At 38.3% G+C, this 26,507-nt stretch overlaps 1 protein-coding gene across 1 annotated transcript in view; it reads right to left on the bottom strand.

The window, feature by feature from the left end:
* The window catches only part of DNAH11 (dynein axonemal heavy chain 11), a 132,245-nt gene that overhangs the window by 19,144 nt on the left and 86,594 nt on the right, over positions 1-26,507 (bottom strand). The window contains 12 exon segments of the mRNA XM_056338457.1: positions 1,214-1,313; positions 1,316-1,370; positions 1,961-2,019; positions 2,022-2,100; positions 2,598-2,700; positions 2,702-2,760; positions 4,039-4,243; positions 11,628-11,729; positions 12,963-13,228; positions 15,748-15,833; positions 15,836-15,929; positions 20,060-20,194. Coding sequence (XP_056194432.1) covers positions 1,214-1,313; positions 1,316-1,370; positions 1,961-2,019; positions 2,022-2,100; positions 2,598-2,700; positions 2,702-2,760; positions 4,039-4,243; positions 11,628-11,729; positions 12,963-13,228; positions 15,748-15,833; positions 15,836-15,929; positions 20,060-20,194 — 1,343 coding nt within the window.

Below are 26,507 nucleotides of genomic sequence, written 5' to 3'. Positions count from 1 at the left end.
CAGAGAAGAACCAACAGTGCGTAGCTGTTTCCACCGCCATTCTAAACCCCCTTCAGACTGCAAGCTGTCACAAAGCTTTGGGAAATTTGCAGATCCTGAGTGGCTTCTCTCTGGGTTTTTTTTTGGGGTGCTGTTTTACACTCAACCAGTTCTGGCACATGAGCTGTATGTATGCTGAAGAAAACTCCTCAGGTTCAACAAGGGGGTTTTCTAGTTCTTTTATCACTTTAACCACATACAGTGGGAAAAAGAGACACCCTTGCCATGATACCATATATTCTCTCTCCTTTCTGATACAAATATGTTTCTCTTGCTGTATTAAAAGCCCTCTCTTTCCACCTAAAAATGTATCTAATAAACCAGAATTTTATTGTGGCTTTTACTCTGCTCTCTATCTGTTCTGTAATTATGATTGAATTTATTTTTAATTGCCATACAGATTGCCATTCTTCATGATCCATCCCAGCACCACTGCTACAAAAAAGATAAAAGTTAAGCAACACAGTGCTACAAACCTAGGTGATACGAATAAATCCATTGGCACCATGATGCAGAGACAACATCACTCGTTTTCATTCTTCCCTTTTTTCCTCCTTTCTCTTCCAGACATTTCCGTCTGCTATTTATACCCATTTATACACTGTGTAGAGTGATTTCTTTTTTCCTCTTCCTCCTCAAATCAGATTCCTCAATTTATAATTTTTTCCCTTCTTCCCAAATTGTTGGTGTCTAGTTTAATTCCTGCTTCTGTTACGGACCAGCCCTACAATACAACCTAAAGAGCTTGCTCTTCAGGGCAAAATCTGCCACCCAGAACAACTGAGCCCCGACTCTTTCTGGGGCATGCAGACACTAAAATTAAAAGGAAAAATTAGATCCTGAATGTGATATGGATATGTATTATTTCCTGAATTCTTACTTTACACACCACATAAATTTGAACCCTAATTATTCAACCAGAAGCAGCTAAGTCACGCTATTTATCCTCAGTGTAGCTTCACAAAGTCATTGCAACATTTTAAATGAAAAGAATTACATAAAAGCGTCTCTGGAATTTCTGCAATTATTATTGATACTGAAGCATCAGTCACACCATGTAAGAAACCGTACGGCCACAAGGTAACTAGATGACTTGTTTGGGCAGAGGCATCTAGTGAAGAAATAGCAAGTCCAGTAAATATCAGCATCACTGAGGTCAGAATTTTTCCTCACCTGAAAAGCTGTTTGGGCCAATAAAATGAGCTTATCCTTTTCAAAAGGTCCTTGGCTTGTGAAAAGAAAGGTTGAATATGTGACAGGTTGAAACAACACTATATATCCCTCGATTTTTCAGCCTGCTTAATTGCTTTGTGGAAGACTGTGCTGAAGGACTGAAAATAAGTACAATTATCTGAATTCTGCTTTTTTGCTTTTCTACTCATAAGATAAATGGTTTCTGACTGCAGGCTTCTAAGAAGAGCTGGCCTAAGCAATCTAAAAGCATTTCTGCCAAGCCAAAGAGGCTTTTGAGGAAACTTTCAGCAAATGGCAGCACTATTCTGCTTCCTCATTTAACTCAGCAGGTAGAACCTCTCACTTAAGCAAGCTGATCATTTTGTAGAGGGTGATCTCCCTTCCACACAGCGTTAGATCATGTGGTAAATTTGCCACAATTAAGTGTTTATACGGAACCCCCAAAACTCTTTCCACCTGACCCTGTGGGATGGCTTAACACAAGGACAGTAAACTTTGCATGCACAGTCAGAAAATGCCGTCAGAATGGAGACAGCCCACAAAGAGACCTGTGGGAATGTGCCGTTAGGGACCAGCAGGAGATGACACGGTGTCCTCCTTTCTCAGACACACAGCCCTGCGTATGTAAACATCTGCTACGCCAGTAACTAATACATCAGGCATCGCTGCTGCAGGCAGAATTCTGCTCATTGCACTTTGAAACCAAATCAGCAAGACACGTTTTTACCTTCTATGAAATCTGGTAGAGGGGGTTGAAGCCGCCCAGACTGTTACCAATGAAATAAGAATGGACACCCTTACGGCCGTTGGTCTGTAATGCTCTCTTGTCATATTAATCTGAGCTTAATTTTCTTTGGCTTCAGCTATCTATAGGATGACAGTTGTCTCATTTATTTTTTTTATATGCCTAGATAATCCAACACAGTTACCAAAACATTCCTGTCCATACAAAAAAGAACATGGAAACAGCCTAAAAAACTGACTTTACTTCAGACAGTAGCAAATATCCAAGGTAAGCAAGCTTCTTATCACAGACAAACGTTAGGGAATGACTGACCTCTGCAGCAATATGCCTGTTCACCTGTGAAAACACAGCAATTATATATGAATACATTTATTCGTATTGCATGCTGATACTTCTTTTATGCGTACTAACTCAAGCACCTGAGTCAAAAGGAAAAAAAATGAGTATGTGACAACTACACACCGTAGATACAAAACTGTGAATATGTGGGTGGACAGCCCTTGCTGGGCAGACAGGAATTTGACTATTCCTAGCTCATAGAAATGTTTTGCTAAAAATAATATAATAATACAAATTTTCCAGGTTTTAAGCTGTAAAAAAATAGTTCAAATATTATTACCTTGTGCTGTATTTCTGCTGCAGTTGGCTTCGCGGATTCCAGTTCCTCTGCAAGTTCACTGTCATCTAAGAAACTGCCCTGGGCAGCTGGCAGGCTGAGCAGCATCATCCTCCAGCTGCCTGAGCTCAGCCGTGAAACGGTTCTGCTGCTTGGCCAGGGCTGACTAGCAGAGGGAATGAAAAATCTGTATTTAACAATCACGGCAAGAAATAGTTTTATAACATTTGTGAGCTGTACTTTCTGTTTAATTACATCAGTTGATTTAATTTAATTTCTGAATGAGAAAGTTTATCTTCTGTCCCAGTACACTAGAATTAAGGTTCTGGGACACCCAAAGCGAGGTCAAGGTGACCAGGGACCAGAACTTTCTCTCTCTCCCAGCCTCCTTTCTCCTCAGACTACACAAAAGGACTTGGGATCTTGCCAGAGATGGCAAGTGGTAATCTACATGGCAGCTGAGAAAAGCAACAATAACACAAGGCTGGAGACCCCCACGTTGGCAGTAAGCAGTGTGGGAAAGCATGGTCATCATCTGCTCTGCCGGACTGACCTTCTGACGGTGAAAGAGCTTGACTAGCCTTACGGGGGGCTCTCCACCAGAATCTGACCCTCGGACCAGAACACCCGAGGTGATACAGACGTAAGCATACGGCCCCACATGGAACAATGTGCAGATGCAGAGGAAAATGGCCAGCTGTTCTCAGATCATGTTCCCAAGTTCTTCAAGGGGTAATTAAACTCTCTGACCCAGTTTGCCCTTGCACGAAGCAGCACTACCTCAAAGAGTTGTAGCAGATCTTTGCGGACGAAGTTAGTAAATTACATGAGATAACTGAAAAGACACACTGGAGAAATAGGAAGTATTCTTATTATTCATTTCACACCCCTAAGTATTTTTTCATTTTTTAGCTCATAGATCACAGTCTACTCAAAGTCTTTTCTATAACACCTATAAAAGCATTTCCCTTATATGCTACTATACATTGGTACGACCGCAGCAGCCACGGAACTGCAACTTTGCAGGAATAAATTATGATTAATTACCCAAATGCTCCAGGTCCTAACAGCGCCATCGTATCCTCTTATGGACTGGCACGAAATTTTATTCACACTTATTGGCTCAAGATCACCGAAGCACAAAGCACTGCAGAGGGCTTTAGTCCTGCACTGTAAATTAAATGTAATGCACAGAGCAAACTAAGCAGTACGGAGAAGCGTGGGAATGAGATCACAATAAATTTAACTTCTAGCAGAGCTTTAGGTCAAGTCCAGCCCTCTGGGAGCACAGATTTGAGCAAATCAGAAGTACTTTCTAGACTTTGCAGAATCTTTCTATTTTATGGGTTACTAACAAACATTGTATGGCCGATTCAAACAGATATATTAATGCTAGCCTTAAATCTCAGAAGGGGCAACGTACAGATCTAATGATAGTCTTTACCTTACGTTTTTCTACATTTGGCCTTTCAGCACTAATAACCTCAGCCAACAGCTGGTCCTCCAGCTCATCCCTGGTGACAGGGAAATTAATGAGGGTGGTCTGAGTCTGCAGTTCTGGCTTGAAGTGAGGGTTAGCCAGTTTAGTGTGAAGGATGACATGGAAATTCTTGTTGAATTCACATTCTTTGTCTTCAATCTTAATATATACGGGAAGGAATAAAATGCACAAGAATAGAGATCTCACTGAATTAAAAAAACATAAATACCTTAGATTGCAGAAGATGGGTACTGCATGATCTTGGCAGCATACAAAATGGATACAAACCAAAGTCTAGGTGCCTGCAGCTTAAGAAATAAAATGAGGATGATTGAACACACCAAAATTATATAAAGAATACACAGACCATTTCTTAATTGGCATAGTTTAATTTGCACATAGAGCAGACACCGGTAGGTTATTCACTGCTGTATTGAACGGGTAAATGTCTATCTTCGATACTTACCACAAACTTAGGAAAGTTTTAAAATAACCCTTAATGAGATAACTGTTAGTTCTTACAATAATTTCCTTAAATATAGCTCGCTTTTCCATCTTTTGAAAATAGCTTAGCAGTAAATCCTAAAAAATAAGCAGATGCGTATATTTATAACAAACTAATAGTGACCAAAGGAAAGAGAACGGCTGGTGAGTGAAATAATAAAAATATTTTTTTAAGGCAACCTACTGAATGTTCTGTTCCAAATAAATTGTTTACTGGGTGAAATAATATTTCACACTAGGTTTAAGTATAGGTATAAGATCCCTTACTTAAGAGGTGTCATTTCCTGACCCCTTGTCTTCAACAATTGGTGCCAGCCTGTCCCATACAACAACACTACTAAAGCTAAAGTACATTCTGGAGTCCAGCAGTGAGGCAACATTAAGTTCACCTTCTTACTTCTATGGCACAGCACCAAAAAAAATTGAAAGACTGCTTATAGACTACAGTGTGTGCTGTGCATCTGGTCTGGTGTGAGCAGGTGCCACAACTTTGTGGCACAGTGAGCAGTATGACAATCTTCAGCTATCACCTGCTACACACAAGCACAAGTACGGTATTTTCTGTACAGCAATGGCTTTGAATGTTCTCTGCCAAGAAAGGAGATCCAAACATTAGCAACAAAATTCTGTTTAAAAAAGGTCAGTAGAACATTTATAGAATAGAACATAGGCAGACACAAACCCTTTTCGCAAAATTCAAATTGACATTTGTTGAGTCAAATCAATTTCAAAGTGATTGCAACAATACAGGTACGAAACACTTAAGATGCAATTCATGAAAGTCACATCAGAACATGAATAAAACAAGTATTTTCTGTACAAATTTTAACATTGCTTTCTTTCTAGGATATAGGGCTTTCCAGAGTCAGGATCAACATATTATTGTTGTTGTAAGTCTCTCTACAGTGTAAGTATTAGTATTTTGCTATCTTGGGAATCAGATACAGGAGATCAGGGCACCTAGATTTCCTTCTTCGTTTTGCTGTCAGGATATTATGCTTTGTGTGATTATATCATGCTTTTTTGTATTTATCCTGTACCTTTGAAAGCAATGCATTGTCCCCTCCCTGGAGGAAACTGCAAGTAACTGAGCTTGCAATCAGAGCAAGGTTTATGGTTTACAGTTGGACTTGATGATCTTAAGGGTCTTTTCCAATCTAAATAATTCTATGACTATATATTTCAGCTCTTGGCATCTTTTCCCGCTTCTGACATCTCCTTAGCCAGAGGACACAGGCTAAATGAAATGGTGTGTTGAAAGCACTTCTGCATTTCACCAAGGAACAGGAAGAAAAGACAGTCACTTATATACTACAAGTGAATTCCTAAAAATAACCTAGTATGTCTAGTGCTAGGAAACCCATGACTCTATAAAACTCAACATCAGACATGTATGCTGTATACTACTGTCGTGCAAACTACCGGAGATGAGTTTTCCTGGGTTATGCTTGTATAATAGTGAAATTATTTAGCCATACAGTCATGTCCTTCAGATAATATAACCTTTCTCAGGTGAACACGAATTCACCTTCCAGTTCTGCAACATGGATTTCAATTCTGATACTTTGGTGTCTCTACAACCTTAAAAACTGGCCACAGCTGGAGGGAACAAAAAAAAGTAGAGCGTGACACAGAGCAATTTTGCTTTCCTTTCAATACACACACGGAGACAAGAGACAAGCAGATACCTGACAAAAGATGACTTTTTCAGTTTGCTTTGTCAGTTGGAAAAACCTTTGCTAAGGGAGACACTGTATTTCAGAAGGTCTATGTGGTGATACAAGCTTCAGAGTTCTGGATTCAAGCACTTACTTTATGGATTCTCAATTCACAGGAGCAATAAATTACCAATTTCTGTGATTATCATCTATGAAAGGCAAAAACTACATAATGACTCAGTGGGTTTTATTACTGCAGCTGTTCTAGGTTTTCTGTTAATTACAGATCCGGGAAAAATAAATGTTTTGTTATTGCTCTCATACGGTTCAAGGAGTATAAGCAGCAACGATAAACACAGAGATAGGGAAACCCAGTAGAATTGCTTCATTTTTTCAATGAAATGTAGCTGTTTAGAGGTTAATTCTGGATTTTGAAGAAATGTAGCAGATATAGGCATTATTTATGGAGTCCATGATAGAAGGTATATACAAAAAAATGGTCACAAAGAAATTACTGAAGTTCTAATTTTGGTAATTTTCCATTCATAATCTCCAATTCCACCAGCAGAAGTAGATAGAACAGACTGACTTAATGCACCATTCTACCCAGTAACAGAGCATCCTTCATGTGAGCTTCAGCTCCCTGTTATTTAAGAACATGCAAAGTAAATTAAAGAGAGATTGTCCTCTACTAGTTTTTTTCTGTCAAAACTCTTGTAGATCTTGAAATAAAGCAGATTACGGGATTTAAAAGGGATTTGCAACGCATTTTAAAAATCCTGTATACATTTTGAGGAATTACTGATTTTATCAGTAGCAAATACAAAACCAAATAAATTTCAGAAGTTAACATGAGCACTAAACTCTCTGCTATGAGAAGTACAGGAATACTGCAACATCTGGTCTGATTGTCAAATTTTGAGTTACCAGCATCAAGACTTGCTTTTCCCTTGCGTATGTGCTGCCTCAGGAAACAATGCCTAGGTCCTTCAAAGACCTGATCTCATAAAGACAAAAAAATATCTTGAGTATAGGAACATGAGTTCATGTCATGAAATGGCTCAATAATTTATGCAAAACCTTTTCTTAGCAGATACTTTTATGCAACTCAAAATTAAAAAGAGTACCTTTCAGGACAGGTGTTCTCCAAAACACGCCATGACTCTAAACAGCAGAAAGCAAACCGTTCTTATAGCTAATGTTTTGGATCAGCTCAGCAAGAATGAAAAGAAGTGATAAATTCTTGGACAAGAAAGGAAAGGGAAACAATATTTTTCAGTGTGAAGGAAGAGGGATAAACACATTTTCTGACAGAGCCTTCTTTCAGTTCCTGCTGCTTTAAATTAAAAGCTTCTGGAACCGACTTGCAAACTCCAACAAGTAATGTAGAGAATGAAGTTGAATAAATCAGGTGAAAACAAGTGCAGAATGGAGCTGTTACTAGGCAATCTCAGTAGGCAAACTGTGCAAGTTGGTCAAACTAGTTCAGTGGGAAAAGCACTGCCTTAAGTTGCACAGCTGGTGAGATGTTCAAGGCAAGGAATGCTTCTCCCTGTGAAGAAACCAAGTGAATTGTCTTGCTGTTTCATGAATAATAGTCATGCCTCATAAGAATGGAAACTCGTTCATACAAGCTACATTTGCACATAAATCAAATTTCAAGACATCTTAAAAAATCTTGTAATAACCTAATACTGCAACTGAAGAGACATGACTACCACTTTGTGAACATGCAAAGGATTTGAGCAGGTGTAATAGCTCACATAAATGCAAATAGGGGCCTTATGAACAAGGAATTTATTCCTCTATCTTCTCTGCTATGAGTGAAAAAGACATTGATCTATTACAGTTTATGCTCATATCCAGTGATGTCTGAAACAGTGGTGCTGGGGAGACAGCACAGGAAACACACAGATAAAACGTAAATACTAAAGCCTATCCATACCAAACCTACTCAATGGCCTCCTGCCTCTTAAAGAAAGCAAGGGCCAAAACCCAACACCATATAGATTCGGCAGCTGTTTACTTTCATGCCTTGATTTACATGCTCCAGAAAATTTAAGTACGTGCATTTTGAATCATTTTTGCATACATTGCTGATAAGCTGCACCCAAATTTTACTTACTTCTTTTGTGTGCCTTTCATGTTTACATAAAGCTACGTACTACAACTGGTATTTTTTGGAAGTTGTTTTACTCTCTTTTGTCTTTTCTCCTTTCTCTTAAAGCAAATATTCTAAAATTAATTCAATACAAATCTTTTAAACCCATTTGGAACATGAGTTCACAGTCTAAATTGTATTAAGACCCATTGAGCAGGTTTGCAGCTCCAAAATTGAAATTAAAAAAATATCCAAACTTGAACATCTAGAAATTATTAGGCTTCCAAATATATACTAAGGCACTTTAGCAAGAAGTCTAATTTTCAGAGATAACACCTGCAATTCATCCTATAATCACCCACATTTTGAGGAAAATATAAATTCATACATATATTTGAAGTCCTCTTAAGCTGAGAATTTCTTTTGCAGGCTTCATTCAGAAACAATGCCAGAGAAGCTGGTGTTACAGAACACTCAACACAAGAACAATCTTGGTAAACAAGGAAGGGGAGAGATACTTTTATGAAGCTGCTTCACAGATCAGCAAGTTCTCTAACACGCAGGCTAGTGAATTTGCTTTGGAAGGAGTACAAGTTGATAAATCTCCCTTGCTATGCTTTCTGTCGATTGATATGATAAGATATATTTTACTTAAAATTAGGATTGTCTGAAGCTCAGTGGATTTAATTATTTGTAATTATCCAGTTGTTGTCAGTATGTGGCCATTTTATGACAGTGGTATCTACTGTGTGGGTCAGGTTCAACTGTATATCTTTTCAAACACAGAATTAATGTACTATTGATGAAACCATTACTAGAACCAAATTAAAGTCTGGCCTGATGTATTGGTCCGCAGGGTGCTGTCAGACATGAAAGGAGTAATTAGTATTCATTACTTCATACTCTGCAACATTCCAATTATTAATGAACTTCAACTGCTGGACTGCACCATATCTATCACAAATACCTTTCTAGTCTTTCTTTATTAGGGAAAAAAAATTCAAGTGCCTGACACAACTACTAAAATAAACAAATAACAGAAATTGAGCCAGAATGAGGAAAACTCCGATTATTTGGTAATAAGGGGGTATATATATTATATGTGCTCCACAAAGCAGACCTGCCACATCTTCAATGAGCCACAAAATGCTAGGTCATGTAACACTGCTCAAAACATTCACCAGAAGAACCTACATTTGCGTATCTCTATATATCTGTGTTTGTGTCTGCGTGTACAGCTCTGTTGTGCTACATGAAAACCTTTGCTAAGTAAACACAAAACTGTATTGCTGTGACCCTTGTCCTTTCCAACCCAACTTCCTTCTGTTGTTTTACATCCCTCTGTCTCATGCCTTAAAGACTTGATAGCCCATGCAATTTCTGATCTCTCTTGCAGACCAGTATAATTCTAATTTTCAGTAGTTTCTTACTACAGGTTCTAAAAAGCAAGCTACATGGTCTTACTCTGAAATACTTCAAGCACCGCTACAGATACACGTAACAAAGAGGAATCTTTTCAAGATCTCATGATACAGGGCAAGAATGCATCTTCTAGGAGCTTTGTGTATGCAAGGAGATTTGAGCTGTTGTGTATTGCTTCGATTTACTGTGCAGGCACCAATGCCTGAAATATCGAAGGAGAGAAAGCTTGGGTCCAAAACTAGATACCATTTGTCCGAATCTAGATACTATTTGTCCAAAATAGATACCACATCTGTTCAAAACTAGATACCATTTTTATTTAACCTTTCTTTCATACTTTCTCTTTTAACAATCTGAAACTGTGCAAGCACTCTAAACACTCTTTGAGTAACACTGAGACCCATCCAGAAATGCTTCAGGGATATATCTGACTTTTTGTCAGAATAAACATAATATTCTTCCACATGAAACATCTAGGTTGTTGATCTGTTGTTTGAAAACTTAACTGGAAGACAGGAACAATTCCAGGCTTAAAAATTAATCCACATTTGAGCAGAGACAATAACATGGCATATCAGTTCATCAGATGAAACATTTAATGAGGTTTACTGAGTTTAGTCTCATGCAGCTACAAATCAACATTATTCCTTAGGCTGACGGCTGCACTGGAGACTCAACAATCACATTGGAAGTTTTTATGAAAAGCGATGGAAGACATTACAGACTGAAATTCTCTTGCACCAAGAACAATCTCCTTTACTTTTGCTACTATCATGCTGAAAATGTGTAGCTAAAGGTATCTTAATTAGATCTTGGGAAATACTCTTTATTGTATTTTCAAAAATTGACGACAATTTTTCAAAATCTAGGGAAAAAGGGGGCATGGTAATGAAAGATGAGATTCACAGACATCCCCCCCCAAAAAGGTCAGAACATAAGGCTACCCTCCCTTGCCCCATCTACCACTCCTGTCGCTGCAGTGTCAGAAGAGGGAAAACACATTAACTGGTGTTACCCAATTTGAATTTGACTCTCCCACTGAAACGCCCACCAGCTGCTGACCTCTGGGGTGGCGCTCCCCTGGCTGTCAGAGCTGTAGCCCTTTCATCAGGAGGGAGAGGTCAGAACAGTCCCAATACTTGGGTATTTGCAGCACTCACATGAGAAATGGGGCATGTGGGTTTTGGTGCTAGAAGACTAGGTTTCTGGGTGAAAATGAAGAGACAGTAACACCATTGCTCCATCTACCTCAATGGATTTGTGAACACTATCAGCTGGACTGGTTTGATGCATGGGACATCGGCCACGATACCGAGGCAGAGTCTCCATTTCTGGCTTGCTTATTTGTGCCCTGTCTTCTACCATATCAGTTTTTCCTCATTAGCCTTTTGTTTTCCTTTTCTCTTTTTAAACCAGTTCATTGATTTTTTTCATGGGGAAACTCTGTATTGGTAAATCCAAACCTAGCTTGTCATTTCCAATGCTTCTTTCCCTTTTTCTATAGATGTCTAACATGGAAACAAAATATTTTATTTTCTTTTGAGCCAAATTATAATATATGCTCCTTCTTGTTTTGTTCCTTTTTTGAAGCTAAAAAAGTAAAGACTTTCACTTTGGGTTGAGAAACTCACATGCATGCCTACACTGTATATCAAGTCAAATTTGCAAATCGAGAATATAGTTTTATCATCTAATCAGATGCATATACTAACATTTTAATATCCACTCATCACCAGATTTTAGCCATTACATTTTAAAAAGAAATAAATATCTTCATGAAAGGTTATGAATAGTAAGCAAAATATGGCAATCAAAGCAATATAGATCCAGTTGTCATGGAAAAATTCTGCTTACTCAAGAACACTTACTTTTCCTTTTTAACTGTATGTCTTCCAAGCAGGAGAACGAGTACCGGATCAATAGATTCACCGATGTTTTCAATTAGTAGAGTCTCTCCACAGGCCAAAGCTCTTTCAGTGGTCTTCACAAAAGTTAACATGAAAAATAAAAATAAAAAAAACTCTCAAATATTGGATAAGTGTTGGTAACAGAAATATTTCTTTTATATAACAGATTTTGAGAAGTTTTTCTAAGCATGGTTCAACCATGCAAAACTGTTCACAAAGAATTTCCCAGTGGTTAAATAGCTTGACAGTTTTGTGTTCAACATCTTTCTACCTATGCTCTGGCTAGTCCTCATATTAAACAAAAAATACATTGTTTAAGAAAATATGAGGATATAGCACCACATTGAAGACACTGGAATTGACACAGACAATTTGGGGGAGCACCTATCTTTTCCAGTTTTTTTTATTTTTTTAATGTTATGGTTTTGTGTTACAGCTTTTGGTATATCCTGATCTAAACGATAAACGCTTTCTTAAAGGGTTTAGAACCTGAATGACTTGGGAGAACTCTGTCTCAACAGACACCGAAAAGAAATTTGATAATAGTGGAAGGATTAGTAAGCAGACAACATCGTTTCACACAGAAGGGTGCTACAGGGTATGAACAAAAAAAAAATAATCACGATTATTTGTGAGTATTGGAAAAAGAATTAAAAAAAAAATCAGGGCAGGTGAAGGAAAAGATCTCATTCAGAGGAGCAGACAGGTTAAATGATTAACACTTATTTTAAAAATGAGGTATTACTGTGACCGTTTACTGTTCTGTGTTATAGCTGGAATTCAGTAAAATCAAGTCAGATAGCCCTTTGAAACCGTAATATCTTACCTAGTTGTCTCCCTAAATCAAAGAAAATGAGGTGAGATACAAAGAGATCAATTACAAGTGCTATGAACTTACATATAATTCAGTAACAGCAATGAGAATTAAAGGTATGTTTACCAGGAAAGGACCTGATTTTGCCTTGAGTGCCGTACGCTGGATTGAATCCTTCCCTCTGCAAGGTGCATGTGCTGTGTCCTGCTGACTAAACTGCACAGTATACTAAAGTCACATTGTCAGGCTTTGCACCTCAAGTGATTTGCCCCTCACAAGAAGTGCACCTCAACTTCCACTTTATTTCCTCCTCAGCACTTGAAAACAGCATAAAAAAGGTCCCCTTTAAAGCACCATTTTAAATAGAAAATGATGCTATGGTAAATAAGCAGCAGCGTTGTAATATTTCAAGTCTTCAAGTAAGTGCAGTCCGGTAAAAAACAATCCCTTACAAAAATTGGGGGAACTTGAGGGCAGTAAACGTGAAAGCCAATTCTTCAGCATGCACAAACCCTTTCTGTCCTAGACGTACGACTTTAATGTCAGGTCCATATTTATTCTTTATCCATTTAATTCCCTGTTCCTGGGGTTCTATCATCAGAGGCCAGCACTCACAGTTTGTTAGAATAGTGGCATTTTCTGTTGACACCCTATCACCGGGCAGTCCCTCGTTACCCCATGCTGCAATCATAGCATCATCCGTCAACGTGGCAAGCGGGTCCAGGCCCCCCATCACAGGAATAGGAACCTTTGAATCAGAGTGGAATATAATCATCCAGCAAGGTTATTAAGTAGCAAGACATGACGCAGTGCAACGCGCAAGGTAAGTGAGCTGGTAGAAATTAAGGCTTTCTAGGCAGAAAAGTAAGGAGGATCCCTGTGGAGTTTCAGATGCAAAAGAATGTACTAGGAAATATGATGAGAAGCAGTTTATCATATTTATAACAGATTTAAAAGAAAAAGTGTTTTCATTTAAGATGTTTACTTCATAAAAATATTTATTATTCAATAAAGTTAAAACCCCCGCCATATATTACAAATTTCAGTGTATACGGACTCTGATATTGCAAATTCAATGCTCATGCATGCTCTTGAGCAGGTATTTCTGGAACACAAATCAGTATTTATCCACACAAAAATTATAAAACCAGGATTCCCGTGGTATCTTCTTAATAAAGTTGTGCGTTAACAAGCTCAAGAGCCAGAGAAGGGAACCAGCGCCAGGGGCAGAGGCAGCTTTGGAGCCCCCCACGTGGCCCCAGCGGTGGCAATGCCCTTTGTGAGCGCTCGTTTGCTAAGAACGAAGCTGCAACCTCCGCGTACACTAGAGCAGCCATCAGACAGCCCCGTTTGCTGGGTACCAACTTGTCAGAGGCATTTACAAGGAGATGAAAGCAAAAAGAAACGGAACATCTGAAGTCTGTGCTTAGCAGATGGGTATGGCCAGGATGGGAAATGCCTAATGCAACACAACAGAGTAAGAGTGAATAACTAGGTTATTTTTGGGGAAAAAAAACAACCAACAGTGGCTAGTGAAAGCATAAAAAATCTATACTGGATGCCTGGAATTATTTTTTTCCTTACTAAAGCAAAGGGCAAACCCCCACCAATTCATTCAAGATGTTTTCCCAGGCTTCCTTATTTGTGATTTCTGGCTTGAATTCTAAGCCCATAAATTAAAGGAAAGCATGGCATCGTCAGTATTTACCCTGAACCATCTTCTACCTCATTCAGAAGTATTTTAAAAACTCTTCCAACAAAATTTTCCCCTTCCCTAGATACGTACAGTGCTTCATGCTGGCTCGTAGACTGGAGATTCTTTTAAAAGTGCACACTGAAATAAAAAAGCATGTAAATCTGGTGGTTATTTATAAAGAAAAGCATTACATATATTTACACTGAGCCAAATTTGCACAATTATTACTATTTATAAGAATGGCCCCATACCTTTAGTGCAGTTTCTGTGGCACAATATCACAGTTACCATATTCATACAAAATATATACCACTTTAAAATTCTCTAACCCCCTGAATCTAATCACAGAGCCTAAAATAAATCTAACTTTTTAAGAACTTGCTGAAAATACAAGCACAAAAGGATCAACAGGCACACGCTCCCCACTGCAAGCATGCAATGTATCTATCTTCTGTGTGTAACACGTTTAAATAGACCACAAGACTGAGAATACGATTTATTTTATCTCTGGACTGTAAGGCAAGCAATATAACCATTTCCATAAGTTGAAATACTTCCTCATGGAAAACACTAGCACTGGGGTATTATCAGGTTTTCTAATAAAAGTTTTCACACAATGCAAGAAAAATATTTTGATATACAGATACAGCTATTGTCCTCATATCTGTACAGAGCTGATACTTTACGGCACAGAACTACTTGTTCTTCTATAGAGGACTATTAATAAACCATCTCTTTTTAACATCACTCACCAAATGCATTTCTCTCCTCTTTTCTGTTCTTCCCCAGCTGCAGCAAAAACGTCAAAACCGAAACGAGGTATTTCATCTCATTGCTGTCCAGTGAAAGCATCTTAAAAAGTAAAAAGTTACAGTATGGATTATTTTTATTTATAAAAGTGTTCAACCCACTTCAGAGGATTCTTAAAAGAGCTAGGAATGACATTTATTTCCAGGGTCCCACTATTGAAAACAAACATATTGGGATAATGTTTTTACCTGTCAGCATTAGGCTGCAAGGTAGAAGGAGGTTTTTGAGAAAGAACTTTAACTGCAGACAATTTTTTGGTGGAAAAGGACAGGGAGATGTTCCAGGCAAAACAAAGCTACAGACAAATTAGTGATGGTTAAACTCTCACAGAAAGCAAGTGTCTACAAGAAGATGCCCTGGCAGTTCTGAGTGCTTGGAAAGCTTGGATTTGGCTGTAACTTCTCCAGAGTGTCCTCAGGCAACTCAGCTTGCACACCGTGCCTTAGCTTTGTGATGTAAACTGAAGTAAGAGCTCCACACACCACGTATTTCAGAGAATAAACGACATTAATTGTGATATAATGCTGTGATTTGTGGCACATGAGAAATAGGAAACAATTAGGAGGAAGTGAGGAGCAGTTGCAGCAGTATATATATATATATAATATAGACATATATATATATGTATACAGGAAAACAAATATATATATGTATACAGGAAAAGTGCAACAAGCCACTTTTAAATATAGATCTGTACTTCAAATTTTTGAAAGAAAAACTTTAACAAACCAGACTCTTCCGTGGAGACCCCCATTTCGTACAGTAAATTTTAACTTTTGTGACTTTAGAAAAGGAATCCAGAAATGTTTCATCACTTCCTGGCAATACTGTTTGGCGAAGGGTCCAAAGACACAACTGCTGCTGTTAATCAGACATTACTGCATAAAGTTTTCTTCTGTGCTTTGAAGTTTCCAATGAACTGGCTCCAACACATGTTTTCAGACTGCAAAGCAAAATCAGAAAATATTCTCTCCTGAAAAACTTGGAAGTGACAGAACGTTTAACCTTCCCACTAAAACCCAGAAGCACACAGAAGTACAACAGGAAAGGTACGCTGCCAGCCAGAGACACACTTCCTACGACTGCAAGGCTGGAAACAACCCATACTTTATGGAGGTGATTTGAAGCCTTTGAAACTGAAAAAACAGAACGGAGCTTTTCATGAAGCTTTTTGATTTTTTTCAGTAATTGGTGCTTTTGCCTAGATGGCAGGCACACGGCAATACTGGCAGCATCTGGCATCCTACTGCCAGGTACAGTATGGTACCACTGCTCTGAGCACAGTGCAGTCATTTCCAGCAAGACTGAGAAAAGGCAAGGAAACAAGAAAATTAAAAGAAAAAAAATGAAGAAAGAAGAAAAAACTGGTTTAATCTCAACAGAGATGTGACGTCTACTTTTTTCCTCACACTTTTTTCCAAGAGGTAAGGCAGAAGAGTTGCAGGTTTTTTTCTCGTCTGGTTTGTTTTACCTACTAGCCACAGAAGTTTTACTCAGTTAAGAGCTGTAATGATTTGGAATTTTGACAAGAGGAAAGACAAGGGTGGTCAAATACACAGTCACCCAGAGAGGCTGTGCAGTTTCCACCCTGGGAGATATTCATAATCTGACTAGTCATGGCCCTGGGCAATCTGGTCTAACAAACACCGTTTGAGCAGTGCGGGTGGATTAGATGATCTCAGAAGGTTCCTTCCAGCTTCAATGATTCTATCAAAGTTTAACTCTAGAAATTGTTTTATTCATATTCTCCACCCCCCACCCCCACGAGAGATCCAATTTCGGGAATCCCTTGTGCACTTTGCAGAGTTAATCTTAACCACGCTTACCCTGAGATATCATCAGGAATTGTCTCAGTTATTGATGATTTCATATTAGTAGCTCTATGGAAAGCTGTTGTTTTATTCCAGTTACGTTTTAAAGACAGCCTACCATCTATTTAAAATGTTGAAATGGTGACTAAAGAATTTCAGAGAAATGAGAGTACCTTCTTTAAAGAAAATTAATGTTTAAGACATGGATCAAATCATCATCTCTTTTTCAATCAGAATTTATGACATGGTATAAACCCCAAACTGGCAGTGTTTGGCACATTATACTTTGATTTGTTCCGTGAATACAATTCCCAGCAAAGGAATGAATGTATGCACGAATGTGTGCTCTAATAGTTTCAGTGTGGAAAGGAAGGTAAAAATTGATCAACCATTAGAGTCATCTTCAAAGTGATGAAATTCTAGATGTAAAATTGAAATAGACTGTCATAACCTTTCTTCCTTGTTTGTACTGTTTGAAATAAGATAAAATAAAAGTTGTTTCGCAGTTTGTCACTTGCATCAGGAAAACCTCAGGAAATCATTCTCCAGTGAGCAGAGGGACTGAAACAAAGAAAGGGCCAGCATGAAAGAAGGACACTGCTGAACAACTTATAAGAACCATCCTTTACCTGCTGTCCATACAGACATTTATTTTCCAGAGTAATGACAGTAAACAAAACATATTTTTCCAGTCCCTTACAAATTGTAATCAAAATCAATGAAAATCACTGAACAGACAGTATCTTCCAAGCTACAAATAATTTAATGTAAAATGCTCGCATCTTGTGGGTGCTAGCTGCTTAAAAGAGCAGTCTTAGATTTGCTCAGTCCTGAAAACCTTAAAAATGTATAAAATCAATCTCAAATAACAACCCTCATTTTAAAAATAAATTTCTATATGTGTAAAAAAATAACAAAATAACTGTTAAATTTTATTTAGTTTTTTCCATGATTGTTTGTGTAGAAAAACTCCAAAAAATATTTACTGAAATAGTTAAACATCATATCCTGCAAAGACAGACACAGAATTCTGCAGTAAAAGAAGACTCAAACTCTTTTGTTATAAAATAGGAATAAAAAATATCCAGTAAGAAAATGGAATTATCTTTAACCAAAGTACCATGCTTTAAAAAGTTAGCATTTAAATGTTTCACAGTGTAAATGCAGGAACTCAGCGTGCAGAGTCCCCCTAAACCTCAGTTGCATCCATAAGAGATGCCCGGGAAATGACAAGTAAAGGACTATTCCTGTCAAAAGCTCTAACAGCAATATTTGTAATGTAGCAGTTTTCTTTTGAAGTATTTTAGACATTCATTTTTGCCTACAGAAGTCATTGGATTCTTCTTTAAACCATTAACTGAAGGCAACAAGACAATAAATCCATTAATTTACAAGAGGGCTTTTTGATTTATCCATTCTCTCTTGTTGTCACTGCCTGGTAAGTCATAAACAATAAAGAGCACCCACCTCATTCTCCAAAATAGCTTTGAAATTTGAAGATTTACTAAACATAGAATGATTGTCTATTTAAATCTTCCGTAATTTTACCATACCACCCAAGCACCATAAATCACTAGTGACATTGGCTAACAAGGGTTTAAGAGTTGGAACATGCAGTGTAATAAATTTCCAGACAGTTAAAAATCGCTATAATTTTATTCTAATGCATTATAGATTGCCTGTAATGTCATCCTGGCCGGGGTGACCCATTTCTAATTTTGAACAGCTGTTCAGCTCGGGAGTTAGTTAATGATTAAATATAAATTGCCTGATTTATTAGTCTGAATGGTTGAGCTTCCAGGTCAATGCTATATAGACAAAATCATCAGTCTTGATGCTTTTCAGAAGTTAACTGTCTCCTGTTCTAGCAAAAAAGAATTTATTCTCAGAGGAAAAGACTTGACGTTCTCAATTAATCCTTTTAAATATTTTCCTCCTTAACTTACACAATAAGATCACTAATAAAAACCCAAATCTCAGAGAAAAACTTCTTTTAACTTTGTATAAACTATGAACCATCAGATCCAAGACCTGGAGACTACCCATGGGCAAAGGCCGTTGGCTTCCACAGAGCTTCCAAAGGCTTTGGGGGTCCGCAGGGTCAGACCAACAGTGACCGTCTCAGGTGTCTTGGGGCAAACAAAACTTTTCATATGCAGATAGTAACACGGACTTCACCGTTTTTTCTACTGAAGGAAAGATTACTTACATATTTTACATTTCTATACATATTAATTTCAGAATCGGGTATCAAAACCAGTTCTGTTTTAATTGCACAGGGGTTTTCGATTAGTTCTATACTCTTACAATAATTTTCTTCCAAACTGTTTTAAACTTGATTGTCAGCCTTTGCTGAGATTTGCAGAACCAAAAGTATTCAGTCTCTGATTTTCGAAAGCAAAGTCACAGGGACTTTTTGAAATCCAACTTGAAATATTTATTCAGACTGCCTTGGGAACTTACGTAGTAGTGTAAATATTCTTTGTACTTTTTATTTCTTGTTATTTACACTTATTTGTCAAAAAGGAATGGTAAAATTCTAGATGATAAATTGAGACAGCATGATTTCTGTAAAGACCTAGGAGAGACTGCATAGCAACACTGTGGCTTACTTGAATGGTTACTGACTGTTAAATAGGCATGTGTTAGCTTTAATGATGTTTGTCTGCTAATAAAGCTAATAACCACACTGAAATATATATAATTTTAACATAAATACATTTTATTCTTATTTAAAAATTAATAGTTTCTGCAAAAGGAAAAAGCCAAAAGCAAACAGTAAATCTCTGATTGGTGCCTTCCACTTATTTGCAATCTAAAGTGCAAAGAGGGCAGATGCAGGGTGACTCCATCCTGACCTAGAGGATTATTCAGTCTTTCTGCTCATTAACTGGAGGCCGCCCAGGCTGTCACAATGTGTTCACAGTTATGTATAAATGTAGTGACTCAGTTACTAAGACTTCTCTCTAGCCATCATGCCAAACTCAGTCGCTCAGCAATACACGTTTATTTAGGAAAAGCAATTGTGGTGCAGCACGTTTTACTTCTCAGGATTGTATTATGGGTTTATTTATGGTTTGGAGTTGGTTTTTCTTTTTTTCATTTAAATGATTTCTAATAAGGGTCATCTTGTCGCCTGTCACCCCCAGCCTTTTCCCCCCCCACAATCTTCAAGTATTTAAGTTTAACCTCATGCTCAACAAAACATTTCAAATGTTTCAAAACTCATACTAGGATGAAAATATAGGCAAAATCTTCTTACCTCAAGCCCCTTGACCAGCCTGATGGGCAGCTCAATAGTTTTGTTCGTTTGGTTCACACCATCTTGACATCAGACTCCCTTTGCGACTGCTTTCTCAAGTGAAGCTGCGGGCTTACGCAGATTGCTACACAGGACCTATTCAGAAAAGGGATGGTTAAATATTATAGCTTAAGATTTGCTGGGTTGTTTTGTGTTTTGGCTGGTTTTTTTGTTTGTTGGGGTTTTTTTAAATTTATTTTATTTTAAATAATGTATTTTAATGACAATAAATGTAGACAGTGCATTTAAGTCTGAAAGATAAAAACCTTAGAGGAAGGGTTTTTTTCACTCTGTGCTCCTGGCACAACATAAGTACGCTAACTAACAACAATTTGGAACAAAACCATTATTAGAATCCCTTACCAAATATCCAGTTAAATGGTGGAGATCAGGTGCTTGGAGATAATAATAGGAGGAGAAATTTTTCTGCTTGATGACAATGGTCTGTATTGCAATGGCCAGACCTGGAGGTCCCAGATAAAAGTATGAGATTCTTCTGCTAGGTTCAGTTACAGACATTCTAGGACACCCACTGTAACTATGTCCTATGCATTATGGAGCATTTAAAATTGTAACAGAGGAAAAAAAATGCAAGAATAGAATTATTGTTTTAATTTTGTATGTGAGCCTGGTGGCATAAGAAGATCCGGCAATTTGCTGTTGGGCAGACAGGATGGTTTCACTAGAGGCAGAAAACAAGCAGATCTCCTGCATGCTGATCCACACCTTCCCCAAAGATCTGTAACCACACTTTTACGCACTCTGCTCAAAAGGCAGTAACATGCCTTCTCTCTGCTTTTTTTTTTTCTGCTTTTTTGACTCAGTAGTAGCCACTGCCCACCCCCAGTGAACCTCTCAAAATTCCCTCTTAGATTTCTCAGACCTGTTATTTTTGTCAGTCACCATCACTCCTACCATATAACTGGTAATTCGCTGAGCTGCAGCATTTTCTCCAGATTCTCTTTACTGGGCAGCTAAAATGACATGGCATTTTTAGATAAAATAATGTAAAATTGGTTTTGTTAGTGCTTTCTTAACTAAAACAGCCAAAAGACACTTGAATGAGGAGTTACCTTATTATTGTTGTTGAAGATATAACAACCTGTCTTTCTGAAAAAGTCTAAGAAATACAGTAATAATCAGTCAAGAATAGTTAGTCAACAAAATGGGGAAGGAGGAGAATTTACAAGTTTCTTCTGGTTTTAAAAATAAAAACTCCAAACTACTGCATCTGCTCATCAAAAAGAACCAAAAAGAGGAAAACCACCCACAATGTGTTTATCTCAGTTTTCCCTTTCATCAGGTAAACACTTTGATTTTTTCCTACTCTATCAGAAAAAAAGAGAATCCTCTCCAGCTCAGCAAACTAAGAAGAACTAATGAAAAGAAAGGTGTAAAAGAGTCAGATTGTGGAGTGATATTAAAAAAAGCTAAGATATTAACACCTTGAAAAGTACTATTTTTACAAATAGTCAGGTGGGGCAAAAATTGAATACAAGAACAGAGCTTGAAAGGCCATTTTGAAAAAAAAAAAAAAAAAGAGAAGACAAGGCAAGACAACAGAGGCTGCAGCAGGCAAATTGCCTAAAACTATTTTGTTTCTCTGAGAGTGACTACAGAACTAAAAAGTGAGTTCCACTCTAGAGTAAAACTTCCCTATTTACCGGAATAGTTTACCAGAAGATCTACAACAGGAGCAAAGAATGCATACCTCCACAAAAGCTTGGTGGTTTTGCAGGATCAAAGAATTAGATCTCATCTGCCAAGTTTAGTGCCTGAATTGGTAGTGTGCAAACTGGAAATTTAAAAATAACATATAAATTGAAAATAAGAAATGAATTGGCAAAGGGGGAAAGATAAAATGACAACTTAGAGCTCAATAAAGAAGGCTGGCAGCCAATCCACTTTTTAATGGGGATGGATCTTAAATTAAGAGATGATAAGGACTTCTGTTAAATAAAGGCATCTCACAGATATGGGCTATAAGAAAAATTTCATTGGTCTAACATGCAAGGCATAAAAAGAACGAACACAAAGTTCTACGCTTTTTTTTTTTTGAGACTTATTTCTAGACATCTGCAGTTTGCCTGCATGATAACACAGATCTGACTGTAGTTCAAATACACTCATCCATCAAAGGCTCAGGTAGTAAAGATGGCAAGAATACTCTTCTGCAGTGAGACAAACAGTAAGGAATGCCCCAACATCTCTGTGGGGAGCTTTTTGGTACATAATAATCTCCTTTATCAGAGCACTTCCTAACTCATGACTTTTGAACAGGAAAATTGTCGCTACAAAACACGCCATTCCCTTTTGTCATTCTTTCATGGGATGTAACATAAATAAAAGTATAAGTCTAGCAACAGCAGGATTACATATTGCATTTTATACCCCAGTACTCTAAATTCTATGGAATAAATGACATGTTTTAAAAACTCTTGTTACTGAGAAAGTTAGTGCCAGGGAGCTAAGCTCTACAAATCACAGCAGAGAGCCATTACCCCCCATAGCAAGCCTGATGGACTGTGCTCTTGTATAATCCTTTCCAGGCGCAGAGTGTATTTTCACTGTATCTAAGTACTCTCATATGTTAATAAATGATAAATAATACAAATTGCACCATATCTGCCAAAAAGACGAACTTGGCCCAACTTTTTAGCATTAACACTAATAAACAGTCTGCCTTTCCTTTTTTTTTTTTTTTTTTTCATATTATTGGGCATACTTACTGTAATATATATACATGTGAATGTAAAGTCATAAGTTTCACAAATAATTTTAGCAGACAGTCTCTTGAAGGATGAAAATCTGATTTGATTTTACTCAAAATATTTAAAATAAAAGATTTTCTTGCAAAGAAACAATCCTTTTTTCTGTTTCCTAATCTGCTCTTCTTTCCATTTACTGTTAATATATAGCAACTCTTTTACTGCATTGATAAATGTATATGTTCATACATTAAAACTTTAACACATAAGAAAGAGTCAGCAGGCATCACCATCCAGAGTTGTTTTTTATGATCTTTAAAACATTGTAAATGTTTAAAATTACATACCATGTTAGTAGTAGTACAAGCCCATGTATATTTTATCTGAAAAAAAATACTGTGACAATATTAATTACAATATTTCCCATAGAATCATAGAACCATTTAGGTTGGAAAAGACCTTTAAGATCATCAGGTCCAGCCAGGTCCAACCATCAACCCAGGACTACCAAGTCCATCACTAAACCATGTCGCTAAGCACCGCACCTACACATTTTCTGAACAACCCCCAGGGATGGTGATTCTACCCACTCCCTGAGCAGCCTGTTCCAGTGCTTGACCACCCTTTGGGTGAACAATTTTTTCCTGATGTCTAATCTAAATCTCCCCGGTGCAACCCGAGGCCATTTCCTCTTGTCCTATCGCTTGTTACTTGGGAGAGGAGACTGACAGCCACCTCGCTACAGCCTCCTTGCAGGCAGTTGTAGAGAGCAGTAAGGTCTCCCCTGAGCCTCCTTTTCTCCAGGCTGAACAGCCCCAGTTCCCCCAGCTGCTCCTCAGAAGACTTGTGCTCCAGACCCTTCCCCAGCTTTGCTGCCTTTTTTCTAGACACGCTCCAGCACCTCAGCGTCCCTCTTGCAGTGAGGGGCCCAAACTGAACCCGGTATTCGAGCTGTGGCCTCACCAGTGCCGAGTACAGGGGGACGATCAGTCCCCTAGTCCTGCTGGCCACACAGTTTCAGATCCAAGCCAGGCTGCTGTTGGCCTTCTTGGCCACCTGGGCACACTGCTGGCTCATGTTCAGCTGGCTGTGGACCAACACCCCAGGTCCTTTCCCACCAGGCACTCTCAGCCACTCCTGCCCGAGCCTGTAGCTCTGTGGGGCTGGTGTGACCCAGGTGCAGGACCCGCGCTCAGCCTTGCTGAAGCTCACACAGTGGCCTCGGCCATCGGCCCAGCCTGCCCAGCCCCCTCTGCAGAGCCTCCTGCCCTCAGCAGATCAACTCTCCCGGCCAGCTTGGTGTCACCTGCAAACTGACTGAGGGTGCACTCGATCCCCTCGTTTAAAATTTCTCATTTAAAGATGTATTCTGGAAGCCACAAAAAGTGAAAGGAGGTTAACTTTACTGTGCTGTCTAGGCTGAAGATGCATTATTGATTACTAACAGCTGCAGCAATTATCATCGCTGAGAATTGCTGGCCACAAAAACTTCCACATGAAAAATATGTACAACTCTCCTCTTTCTCTTTGCCAAGAGAAAGAAGCTGAAATATGAGTCAGGGAACACAGAACGTCCATGAATGCAGGAGCAGAGATTACTAACAATGGATACTCTGCCTTCAAGTCTATTCTTCAGAAAATTGGATATAGGAAGATGGGCAATAAATAAACAACTAGAAGGGAAAAGGGCAAGACATGAACTGAAGGATAGGGGAAAACTGAATGTATGGATTGATGCTTGGATAATAAGAAAAACTCTAATGCCTCTTTAAAGGCATTTAAAAGAGACTAGATAGAAAAGTAACTGCTTCATTCCTCCTACTGAACTTGTCTAGCTCCAGAATGGTGAGGACTACTGAAAGGCTAGCATTCATAAAGGACATGCGAAACCTCTCTCTCTTCTGTACTGCTTGATTTCATGCAGAATCATATGAATTTGCACAGGTGGAGTACCTTCTTCTTGTGGGCTCTACATACTGGCCTTGTGCAAGCTTAAAAGAAGTTTGGCCCTTCAGAGGACTGATAGGGCTGCACAGCACTTCTACTGCTCCTGAAGAAGAGGTGAGGTGAAAGCTTCCCACAGGCTGGATACAGTCAGCAGGCAGCCCAGACAGAGAGACAGAGAAGAACGTCCATATATCAAGACTGACCTTCCTTCGATATTAGAGGAATTACTGGGTTTACAGACTACAGATGCATACAACTCAAGTAAGGAATAAGAGCTTTCTACATGCTGATGGGGTACAGAGGGTTATCAGCAGCTAAGGTAAATAAAACGTAGGCACTTGCCACTGAGAAGTGCCTGCATTGCTCGTTTTTTCCCCCCAGAAGAAATACAAGTTTGCCTTCTCTTTATACCCATTTCACAGACTCCCTTACACAACAAATCATACCTTTAAAAGACCTGACATGACCCAGCTGGAACACGTTACATAGGGCAGGGGTGCACATTAAGAAAACATTAAATGAAGCAGATCAAGAAGTTACCATGGCTGGAAAAATTGAGCTGATGAAACTACGCTAGATGTAAAACTCTCTGGAAGAATGGAAGACAACCGGTGAATATTTATATAGCACTTTAACTCTAAAAATGGATGCCAGCAAAAAGTCAGTGTTTCACTCTGAAGTTGCATCTTTTCATCAGCTAACCCTGTGTAACGCTACTGCTGTACGTAACAGCCTTCCTCGTAGGACATCACACGGAACATCATGTCCTATAATGTGTGGATTGATACAAGTTCCCAGCTAAGGAACTCAGGCTGATTTTAAATGTAAGATTGAACAGTGCAGATCCAGGTCATGGAATCAATGAAGTTATTCACTGTTGACCATGTTAGGCATGTTTAGATGGAGAAAAAGTCTGAGCCCAAAAGCTAAGTGGAGGCTCTGTGAAATGCCAGCTGCAAGTATGGTTAAAACAAACCCAAGCAAAGTGGTGAATTTGATGGAATTAATGGGTCAATTCTGTTAAAGGCCAAAAGTGCAAAGACAGGAGAGGATCTTGTTCTGTACCCACCAGTCTGTAGAGCTCATTCCACCCACTGAATCTTACTAGTGAACTCAGCCTCTCATCATCCTCCAACATTTCACAGGTAGGAGACTGGGCACTAACAATCAGGGAAATGCATCTCCCAGCTATACCATTTTCTACACTTGAAACTTCTTGGATTAACATTTTATAAAGTAGGTGTCACATCGGCAACTTGTTACAATTCTGGAAACTGAAACTTCCAATATTCCTAGATCGTTTGAAGTTCTGATGCATGCTAACTTGCAAATGTTTTTTTCCTTCTAGTTGCCAGTCCTGAGGAAAACAATCAATGGTTTTTATACATACATGTCTTCATGTTATGCACTACATTTTTATAGACACTTCAGTCATTTCCAGTTTGTCACACAGCTATTGGAAAAAATGTAACTTAAACATGTAATTAAAACTAGGTGAGAGTTCAATCACTTTCAAACCTTTTCTTTAAATAACATTTTAAATCCTCTCAATGAACAAGAAATTACATTCTTTCCTTTCTATGAGTAGAATAGATACATAAATTCTTGTTAGTCCAAGTGTACGTAAGCTTATGCTCAGCATACACATGTGCTGCATCCAAGCAGGGTAAGTAGTTTGTGGAAATGAGTAAGTTCAATTGCCTTACATATGGAAAAAAGCATGACAAATTAGTTGAGAATCCTTTTGCTAGCTG

Source organism: Falco biarmicus, chromosome 4 (genome assembly GCF_023638135.1).
Source record: "Falco biarmicus isolate bFalBia1 chromosome 4, bFalBia1.pri, whole genome shotgun sequence".
Lineage (NCBI taxonomy): Eukaryota > Metazoa > Chordata > Aves > Falconiformes > Falconidae > Falco > Falco biarmicus.
This window is presented reverse-complemented; position numbering and strand designations above follow the sequence as displayed.